We start from the raw sequence: 11,652 nt of genomic DNA on the forward strand, positions 1-11,652 counted from the left end.
CCTGAGAGTTACCCTGGACCATGCTCTGACATACAAGAAGCACTGCTCGACTATCAAGTAAAAAGTGGGGGCTGGAAACAATATCATACGAAAGCAGAGTGGCACAACCTGGGGATCACAACTTGATACAGTGAAGACATCTGTCCTTGCGCTTCACTACTCTGTTGCTGAGTATGCATGCCCAGTGTGGAACACGCTAAAACAGTGGATGTGGCTCTTAATGAGACATGCCACATTATCACAGGATGTCTATGCCCAACACCACTGGAGAAATTATAGTGTTTAGCCGGTATTGCACCACCTGACATCCACTGGGAAGTAGCAGCCAATAATGAAAGGACCAAGGCAGGGACATCTCTGGCCCATCCCCTGTTCAGATATCAGCCAGTATGCCAATGCCTTAAATCAAGAAATAGTTTTCTAAGATCTACAGAGATACTCGCAAGAACACCTCAGCAAGTGAGAGTCCAAAAGTGGCAGGAAACCTGAAACCTCAACCAAATGAAGGGACTCTGCCCCTCTCGCCCCTGGGCATACAGAAGGCTGGGCCAACCTGAAGAAATGGGGCTACAAAGTGGAGTCCACAACATGCGAGTATGGAGGAGAGCAAACCACCTCTTCCAATACAGACTGAGCCTTGCCATATGCACAATGGAGGACCTTCTCACAGAGACACCAGAGGCACTCCAAGTGGCCAGCTATCTATCTATCTATCTATCTATCTATCTATCTATCTATCTATCTATCTAGTGTATTTGTATACCGCCTTTCTCAGCACGTAGGCGACTCAAAGGACATTTAGTATAATGCTAAGTTTCTCAACTCTCTCTGTGTGTTTTTAAAAATACATTACAAATGTACCCTCCGTTCATTTTTGATACAATAAATAAATAAACAATTCTTACCTCTTGACTCCTGTTTCTCTGTAGGAAACCGGCTGGAGGGCAGCTAACCTCTCGCTCCGTCGTTGCATGTTTCCGAAGAAGCTGCAAATGTGAGAGATCCTGATCAGCAAGGTCCATGAAAACTTCAGTACCTTTTTTGTAGCCTTCATCAAGAAGATGAGGGTGCATCTACACTAGCCTTTTAGGTGAGCACCCACATAACACTTGCAACTGAACCTGGAGAAAGCCACTGAATGTGGCTGCGTCTCACAGAATGTGGCCTTTAAGGACAGTCTGGATGGCTATTTATTGGGGGAGCTTTGAATGCGATTTTCCTACTTCTTGGCAGGGGATTGACTGGATGGCCCATGAATCTCTTCCAACTATGATTCTAGGCCTCCTGCTTTTATATTCAGAAGAGGCAGGGTTTTTTTTTTTGTTTTTGTTTTTTAAACTAAGGATAAATATATTAGTTGCATTTCAGAAATTCAACCTAACCATGACTATTAGATCTGAAAAGCAACTTCCCAAGTTCCGCCAAGCTTCCAAAGTTAAAAGTAAGCTCCACACAGACTTAAACTTTGTGCATAAGGAAATATGAAAGTATTGAAAAGCCAACCAACTGCCTCTATGGATGGCATCCTCAGAGGTTGATGGATCCCTCAGCCTTTGAGAATGCCTGCCATAGATCTGGGTGAAACCTCAGGAGGGAATGCTTCTGGAACATGGTCATACAGCCCGGAAAACTCACAGCAACCCAAAGATTGAAATACAGGATGCGAGTTTACAATTCATGATTTGTAGCGAAGACAAGACCTCTCTCTTGTTCCTCCGGGGTTGTGGAACACCCTGCCTGAAGAGTTAAGATCCGTCCCTTCTTTAATGGGTTCTAGTCTGTTGAGCCAACATAGAGCTCGGAACCCAGTGATGTCACCCACGAATATTCTAGCGTCATGGCTGATGCGGTTGCAGATACACAACATAGGCAGATCACAGGTTGAATAGCCATTAAATGTAAAGCTTGGGACCAGAAGTGTTTTGGATTTCAGACTTTCTAATTGCAGAATGACTGCATAGAAATGATGAGCTATCTTGGAGGTGGGGCCCAAGTCTAAACATGAAGATAATTTATGTTTCATATATACCTTATACAGCCTTGAAGTCCATTTGACAAACAATATCTTGAATAATTTAGAGTGTGCAACAAAGTTTGTGGACATCGAGCCATCAGAAAACAACTGTGTCACTGTCTCAGCCACCTACTTGGGCAATCTTGGAGAATTTTGCATTTGGGAATTGTGAATAAGGTGTCCACCTGTACTTTTTATCATTATTTCTTCATGGTTGTTATTCCGGAACAGGGCTTGGAAACCAATAAAAATAGTACTAACACATCCTCTGTGGATGAAGCCCCTCTTTCTAAAGGGTTTTTCCAGACACTAAGCCCCTTTCCCTCCAAGTTTTCTGCAAAATTTTTACCAGCAGCAGTATTGGGGATGACATAAAGAGGGCTGGAGAAGCAGATGTTGGTGTGGGATTGCTACAGCGTGTTTGCCGCCAGCAAGGCTTGGAAGAAGTAGGCTTCTGCTCTTGTTGATCCTACTGTGAACTGTGTGCCAGTCTACAACTGATTAGGGAAACATCAAGGAACTGCACAATACCTGATTGAAGATGTGGAAATAGCTAAGGGGGGGGGGGGGGAGAGATGCCAGCCTCAACAGCTCCCCCCCCCCCCATTGTGTTTCGAAAAAGCACAGGCCTCAGTTTGACTATTCAATTGGAAATCTTAACCAGATTATAATATGGTGAAAGAAAGATCGATCAGTAGTGGATGTATTCAGGAAGAGTGCCAAGTGTTCTCAGCAGGGCACACAGTGTTTGTGTCCACCTAGGTAAGCCATCCCTGTTCCCCCTTCACGTGTCTACCGATCACTTTAAATAAAGGCCTGTGGAAACACATTGGCACACTCATCTTTTTCTTAATGTAGGTTCTTATTCATACTCTTTCCATATTATTTCCTCTTGTGGTACCACAGGCTCCATTAAAAGATGCCCAGGAAAGCATTTCTTTACTCAACATCTCCCAATGACCGAGGAGACTCAGGGTGTATTGATCTGATGATACCTGGAGCAGGCTGGCTGGGTCTCAAAGTGATGGAGGGAATACTTACCTGGAGCCCCAAGTCCATCCATACACCCATGGCCTCGGGGATCAAGGCCAATTCACATTTTGGGGCATCCCATTCCCTCCCTGGAAGGCCTTGGCTTGAACGTTGTCTTAGGAACATCTTCACACTTTGCAGTTTTGTAGATCAAAGGAATCAGGCGTCTCATGTTTGTAAGCTATGGAGACTAGAAGGGAAGGAGATAGAACTTCCTCTGGTCCCATCTACACTGCCATATAATCCTGTTTATGAATCCATATTATCAGCTTTGATTATATGGCAGTGTAGATCCAGTCTCAGAACACATACCTGCGGCACCTTCTACACTGCCATATAAAATCCAGATTATCTGCTTTGAATTGGATTATAGGACAGTGTAGTGTCATACAATCCAGTTCAAAACATGTAACATGGATTATCTACTTTGATAATTTGGGTTATATGGCAGTTTAGAACGAACCTCGGTGGCTTCTTTGAGGCCTTCCTATCTCGTGGGGGCTCTGCTGAGCATCTCTTCTGCTAGTTGTCTTGCTGGAGGACTTTCCCTGAAATACAATCTGTAACTGGGATACCCCCCCATGGGACCATGGCTTTCCATTAATATATACCAACCTTCGCAAGATCCCATTTGCTTGGGTTCTGCAGCTCAGCAAGTCAACCTGGCTATGCAGCTCAGCAAGTAGATCCTTTCCAAATCAACAATTTTCAGATACTGTGTTGGATTGACTAGAATTTTGGCACCATTGTATCCCATCATTCAGGTGGAAAACATGAAGGACTGGGATCAAGTCTTGCCTTTGCTAAAGATGATTTAGCTTCATGCCTAGTTGTGGAAGTCAGAGAAGGTGGAAGAAGGCCCGAGTAATAACTAAGCAATATCTTCACATTTTGCATCATAGTGTAGTTGTACTAGACCATTAGGCAAGGCAGAATATTGTAACCATTCCCAGAATAGATATCTAGTGTTTCAAGTTCAGCAATATATGTATGTTCTTGCAACAGAACTTGTGCTGTATTTCCAGCAAACTAGCTAGTATAGAAAGAATATGTTGCTGTTATTGGGTTTTTGTAATGGGGAAAATATTCCAGTGCAAAATAATGTTTTGATTGCACTGGATTCAACCTATTATTTTTCAGTGGAGCATTTTAGGATGTAACATGTCAAGTGCTGTGAGTTCATCTGATGAGACATGCAGTACTAATGAATGTGCTACTGTCAAAGGAAGAAGGCTCTGTGAGAGGAAAAATGGGAATTACAACATTAGAGGGACTATTCCAAGAGCCCTTTGTAAGTAGCAGTAATTTAGAGAAAACAGGATGCTATGGCACGAATGAATAACAATTGTAATGAGTGAAAAACAGGCTTAGATTTGTTTGGGGGAGGGTAATATTTCAAAGTCTGTAAAGACTTTGGTATATTTTTCTTCAAATACAGTAGGCAGCTTTTGTCCTGCATTATGGGAATGCAGCACTTTCTCAAAATACTGTGTTATGCCTTCCAGCTAGAACTGGTAATAATGTTTCAAAACTGAGAGTTTTTGTTTCCCCAGAATGAACACAAATTTAGAAACTTTGGAAGTTAAAATAAGTTGTCATCACACAATAGACTCCAGTATCAATCTGCCCAATGTCAACAATTTATTATGGAACAATTTGCATTTCATCTACTGTTATAGTGATTTTCCTTATAACATTTTCAGCATATTTTGCAGATGTTGAAATGAAAAGAAGCCGAGCCCAAGAGCACATGAATAATTTCAAGAAACAACAATAAGAAGCTAGCTTACCTGGTAGGGGAAAAAACAACCACTTTAAACTACCTATTGCAACAAACAAACATACAAACAACCCCCAAAGTGCTTATTTAGAAAAACAGCTTTCAAAGTCCAGCAGCAGTTTTATGCCACACTGAAAACCTCATATAATGGCACAGAACCCCAACTTTCTAACCTTGAACAGATATTGGGCAACATACAGTATAGTGATCTCTCCAAGCTCTCATATATTTTCCACAAAATCTGTCTTACTTTCCATGACAAAGTTGGAGTCAATAAGGACTCAAGAGAGGAGAGGGCCATTCTGTCATCGCAGAGATACAAGCTCCCACTCATTCCTAGGAACTTAATTTTTTTCTCAGGCAAAAATAGTTCCAAACCACTTTTGGCTTCTGCTTTCAAGTGACTCTGTCAGGACCCTAGTTTTTGGTCACAAGGTTCATAATTAAGTCTCCCCAAATAATCTGGAAACTTTTAAATTATTTTAAGAATTCCAAAACAGACATAAAAATAAATCCAAATCCCCCCCCCCCCCTAGCTTCCCATCCACATGCAACTCAAAGTAACAACATTAACAGGAATGTATGAGCATTCTCGTATTCTGTTCCATAATCCCCAATCCATGGATTGATTAATGGAAAGCCATGTATGCTGGTTTCTCCTTTTACTTCTATATGCACCTCCACTTACACGTACCCTTGAACTGAAGAGAATAAGTCAGAAGAATCAATGTGCAATCTCTCCAATGCATGCAAAGAGCCACTAAATAAGAACTAATGTCCATCCTGGACAGGCAAAAGATGTTTTACATTTAGTATCTAACTTACTTCTCTCTTTTTCCTCTGAAGCTGAAATGCTACAATTTGGCTATAGCTTACTTGTGATCAGAAATGCAATGAGCCTGTTAAATTGAAAGCTGAACGTACTTTCACTCTGAAACATAGAACACTTATGCAGACTTTAAGATATTATTTGATGCAAGTTATAATGATTAATTTCATGAGGTGGTGACTTTTAGTCGAGATACCGGCTTCAGACTGATTACTGTCAATCTACCATATTAATATTGTTCATGTAAGCTTTCAGAGATAAAGCAGCAATTGCGAAGAAATTTAGACTTATAGTATATACTGATCATTCCTATTTCACAGAATACATTGCTTAGCAAACGCTGACTTTCAAACAATTTGTAAAGATATTGTTCAGTCATGTTACTGCATGCTGCTACACTAACTTTAGTGACTGTTCTCAATTCTTAACCAAACAGATTTTATGGATTATACAGTGGTTTCTATTCTATGTGTTCTTTTGTTGCCAGAGAGTAAATCACTGCTGCAGTTTTTCAGCAGCTTATGCTAAACACCCTATTCTAACACTCACCACTGTTTACAATGTTAAGATCCCATATGTACCTGCAACACAATTTTCAACAGAACCTAAGTTGCCATAGTTTTTGAAATTGATATAATAATTCTCAATATATTAAAGTTCAAAAATATATTATGAATTAAGTCAAGTTATAGAACTGATAGGGAATGTTAAACTTGGAACATCATTCTACATTCTTGGTCACACAAAAAAAACAACAGATATTTAGTGGTCCCTAAATGTCTCAAAAATCTCCCACCTCATTCACTAGCAGATGTTCCAACTATGGTTAGAAACTGCAGAATGTGAACAGTGTGACAGTAGTGCACCTTAATTCACAAGGAAAAAGTCACATATTTGATACATTGAAGACTCAAGACTGCCTTAAAATAAGTAACTTATGCATTGCTTGTGATATGCCAAACTGCTACAGGGATCCAAGCCCCAGCATTAGAAATGCAGGGCAAAGTACTTTGTCCATAGATTTTAAGTAAAGACTTCTAAATAAAAAGATGAATCATTCATAAATGCTTGACACATGAAATGATCCTGAATCATCATATACGAATTCTGAAGTCTGGACTTGAAAACTCTGGCCACAAAAATCCATGTAAGTAAACCAAACGTCAACAAAGTAGTTTCTGGCAAATCAGTGTTGATTTTCCTTAGACATCTTGCTGTCTTGATTTGAACAAGACAATTTATCTTGAAGCCATGGATTTCTTTTGTGGCTCTCCAATTCAAAACCAAAGTTAGCCTGGGTTTTAATCAAGGTGTGCTTGAAAAAGGGAACAGTAGCACACATTGAAGTATTTTACTTCCCATGACTTAGGAGAAAGCAAATGCTCACATTGTTAAAGACATATTTATCTACTTCCGTATTTCGATATAATTATTGTGTCAGAATACTTCATGAACTCTGAAATGGTTTTCTAGGGAAGGTGCTTCATTGGCAAAATGAAGTTTGCTGTTTACATTTACACCAAGTTCATGAAGGATTTGTACAAATTTCTTGTGCTCCTTCCCAATCCACGCTCGCATTGTATCGAACACCTGATATGGTGTGACATGAGCATTAACTGTAATTCCAGTCTGTGCAAAGTCTTTCAGCACATCCGGATATGTCACCCAAGTATTGCTTCCTCCTGAATGACCACCATCCAACCAGTAGATTGCTTTTATATTTTTTATGAAGGCACAAATCTCCTTGTCCTTTTCTGCCTCCTTTAGTTCATGAAGTAATTGATTCAAGACAACACAACCTTTACTGAAGCCGATTAAAGTGAATGAAGTTCCGCCAACAACAGAAGGTTCAATAAAGTCCAGAGAAGAGCCCAAGTATTCACAGTCTCTCTCCCTTTCTCCTCTTGAACATCCATTAGTCGTAGCCACAGGAGGTAATTCACAGGAAGTTGGCTTAGTATCCTTGGGGAAATCATGCATACTTTTTTGAGACAGCAAAATATTTTGAGCGAGTTTAAATGCATTAAGTAACAATGCATGAAGGTGTATGAAGGCTCCAAAGTCAGTGTTGTGCTCAGGTGCTCCAAACATATTACTTGACACAAAATTATCATAGCAGCTAAATTTGTGCAAATGCATACGGGAACATTTTATAACCCAGATGTAACTGCCAGGGAAACGACGGCCAAGAATAGCAGCAATGTTTTCTAAGCACCACTGTTCCCACTGGAAATTTTCTGGATGACAAATCATAATTTCGTGATAGTTCTGAAATAAGAAAACAAATGAAGACATTTAGTATGTTATAGCCAATGGCAGAGAAACATGCAAATCATGTCAGTCTATACATAAGTGGTAATTTTACAAGTATGAAATATCTTGCTCATACGTTAAAGAAATTTGGAGAACACCAACTGGTACAAACATGTAGGTTCTAACTTGAATTAAATCTCAGATGTTTAAGAGTGTGAGGCTGGGTGTGTTGTCTATCTCTTTCTTGAATCAGTGGGATTTACAGAAGCTCTGATTTCTCTTTAAGCAACTGATTCAGTAGATCAATTCCAGCTGGATAAGCAAGTTTGCTTATCCAGCTGGCATCGATCTACTGAATCAGTTGCTTAAAGAGAAATCAGAATATATACACCCACACCCACAAATTGTGTTCATATATTTTAATATGGGATCTCCCATTCTAGTTAAGATACTTTGGCTGTAATACACATACATAGAGAAGCAAGCTCCAATTAACTCAACTATACCCACTTTCATGAAAACATTACTAGAATTGCACTGCACCAAGGAAATGATAATTTGTTTAAAAGATCATGATTAGTTGAGTATAACTCAATGAGATTTTATCACGTCTGTGATTTCAAGTTGTTTCTGACTTAAGGTGACTATAAGGCAAACCAATGACAGGGTTGGTGATTTACCCAAGGTCACCCAATGGGTTTTCATGGCTGAGTGGGCAAACTAAGGAGAAAGCATGAGGAAAAACTCATAGAAGAAATATGCCCCAGTGCTAGTTCTCCTTTATAACTGGTATCAGCAATACAGAAGACTCGAATCTATGTTCCTATTTATACTCTGTATAGAGTATACCAGATAAAATATTCACAGTACAGTGAGCCCTTGATATCTGCTGAGGTTTGGTTCAAAGACTACCACCACACTGATATTAAAATTCATGGACACTCTAGTCCCATTGTATCAATGTTTGAAAACAGCTCTTTAGAAATGAAGATGAGCACCACCCCCCAGAGCTGGACACTAGACTTAATGTCAAAGGGAAACCTTTACCTTTTTAAAATAATTCCATATAATCCCTCACCATCATTGGTTTTGACCTAATAATAATAATATTTCATATAAATCCCTACCATCACCGGTTTTAATGGAATAATAATATAATAATTTTACCAAATCACCCACTGTCGTTGGTTTGGAGAATTAGACCTATCTCTTGCATTAAAAGGGGAGGGAGGAACACAAAAAGAAAAAGAATCTCTAGTTTTATGGGAGCTGTAGTCCACATGTTTTTTTTAAAGTCGTACTTACATATAAATAGTGAAATGCAAATTGAAATATATGTTGAAGGGGTGGAATGTGATGACGATGCACTGGGTCCAATGTTTGTCCCCCCCAAAAGGGGTCCATTTCTGGTTCTTTCCCCCATCCAAGCAGGCAACCCACCCAACCTTTCTCTGGATGCAAAATGACGCCCTGTTTGCACGCCAATGACCTGCATCATGACTTGAATTGTCATTCAATCTGATGTCCTATCCTATATTAATGGATCCTGTTAATTTACTCCATTTCCATGATATTTCCTATGCCGTTATACATTCTTATCCACCTTACTAAACCACTAATCCTTTAACTAGCTCATGTAGTGGTCTTTCCTCCCCCACTCCAAATTAGTCTGCTGTTATTGTTGTTGCTAGCTATTGTTGTTGTTTTATGCTGTCTTGATTGTTTTTGCTTTGTTTTTAATTGTATTCTGCCTTGGGCTTGTAAGCCGCCCCAAGTCCCCTTCGCCCCAAGTCCCTTCAGGGAGATGGAGGCGGGGTAGAAAAATAAAGTTCTTCTTCTTCTCAAGAGGTTGTTTCACTCACAAAAGCTTTGGAAGAAGAAAACCCCAGTCGTGTCCGACTCTGGGGTGTGGTGCTCATCTCCATTTTGAAGCCAAAGAGCTGGCGTTGTCCGTAGACACCTCCAAGGTGATGTGGCTGGCATGACTGCATGGACCACCATTACCTTCCTGCCAGAGCGGTACCTATTGATCTACTCACATACAAATGTGAGTAATAGGAACCACTCTGGCAGGAAGGCACTCCATGCAGTCATGCTGGTCACATGAACTAGTAGGCGTCTACGGACAACGCCAGCTCTTCGGTTTAGAAATGGAGATGAGCACCACCCCCCAGAGTTGGACATGACTAGACTTACCACATTCTATGGCAGCGTGGACTCAGCCATATAACCCAGAAGATCAAGGCAGAAAATCTCTCAATATCTGCTTTGAACTAGGTTATCTGTGTCTGTGTTGTTGTTCATTCGTTCAGTCGATTCCGACTCTTTGTGACCTCATGGACCAGCCCACGCCAGAGCTCCCTGTCAGCCGTCACCACCTCCAGCTCCTTCAAGGTCAGTCCAGTCACTTCAAGGATGCCATCCATCCATCTTGCCCTTGGTTGGCCCCTCTTCCTTTTACCTTCCACTTTCCCCAGCATAATTGTCTTCTCTAGGCTTTGCTGTCTCCTCATGATGTGGTCAAAGTACTTCAACTTTGTCTCTAGTATCCTTCCCTCCAGTGAGCAGTCGGGCTTTATTTCCTGGAGGATGGACTGGTTGGATCTTCTTGCAGTCCAAGGCACTCTCAGCACTTTCCTCCCAACACCACAGTTCAAAAGCATCGATCTTCCTTCGCTCAGCCTTCCCTAAGGTCCAGCTCTCACATCCGTAGGTGACTACAGGGAATACCATGGCTTTGATCAGGGGGATCTTTGTTGCCATTGTGATGTCTCTACTCTTTACTATTTTATCGAGATTGGACATTGCTGTCCTCCCAAGAAGTAAGCGTCTTCTGATTTCCTGGCTGCAGTCTGCATCTGAAGTAATCTTTGCACCTAGAAATACCAAGTCTGTCACGGCCTCCACATTTTCTCCCTCTATTTCCCAGTTGTTAATCATTCTTGTTGCCATAATCTTGGTTTGTTTTTTTTTTTTTTATGTTTAGCTGCAACCCAGCTTTTGCGCTTTCTTCTTTCACCTTGATTAGAAGGCTCCTCGGCTCCTCCTCACATATCCCAGTTCAAAGCAAATCATGTGAGATTTTCTACAGCTGTGTGGAAGGGGCCCCAGATAACCCAGTTCAAAGCAGATATTGTGGATGATCTGCCTTGATCTTCTGGGTTATATGGCTGTGTGGAAGGGTCTCAAGGCATCTTCAAATCTCTGGGGAGTCCATGGTGAACCTATGAATAACTACACCACCACCAGATTAATACTCCTGCCCTGAGGCCTGAGACTGAGGGAGCGTGCCTTGCCCTACCTGCACGTCCCCGGGGAAGTAGACGACGTGATGCTGAGGCGCGTTGAGGGGCCCGTCGGCGGGCAGGAGCAGCAGCACATCGTTGGCCTTGGCGGGCTCGGCTCCCGGCACTTCCGGCAGGCGCAGCCAGGGGAGCTTCACCTGAGGAGGCGTCGAGGAAGAGGAGGAAGGCCCCGAAAGGCAGCCCGCCGGCGCCTTCCCCCGCAGGCTCATGCTGCCCGTGCTCCGCGCCACGCAGAGGACGGCAGAGCCGACGAGGCCCCTCAGGACGGAGGCGGCGGCAGCGGCGCAGCGCCGGCTCATGGAGACGCCTCCAACCACCCCTCACAAGAGCCTTCTCGGCGCGCATGCGTACAAGCCGCCTCTCCTCGCGCCCGGCCCTCCAACGGCTGCTCGTGCGGCCAAAGCAATCGCGCCAATCCTGCCCCGCCCACCCCTCGCGA

The 11,652-nt window shown here is 42.1% G+C and overlaps 1 protein-coding gene across 1 annotated transcript; it reads right to left on the reverse strand.

Annotated features, from left to right (window-relative positions):
• Nucleotides 1-4,664: 4,664 nt before the first annotated feature.
• C1H2orf69 (chromosome 1 C2orf69 homolog) lies at nucleotides 4,665-11,623 on the reverse strand. The gene is made up of 2 exons (XM_060781215.2): nucleotides 11,210-11,623; nucleotides 4,665-7,923 (listed from the first exon to the last, which is right to left on the reverse strand). Exons 1-2 carry the CDS (start codon nucleotides 11,510-11,512, stop codon nucleotides 7,093-7,095), a joined length of 1,134 nt encoding a protein of 377 aa, XP_060637198.2. The 5' UTR covers nucleotides 11,513-11,623; the 3' UTR covers nucleotides 4,665-7,092.
• Nucleotides 11,624-11,652: the final 29 nt, after the last annotated feature.

This window comes from Anolis sagrei, chromosome 1 (genome assembly GCF_037176765.1).
Source record: "Anolis sagrei isolate rAnoSag1 chromosome 1, rAnoSag1.mat, whole genome shotgun sequence".
NCBI lineage: Eukaryota > Metazoa > Chordata > Lepidosauria > Squamata > Dactyloidae > Anolis > Anolis sagrei.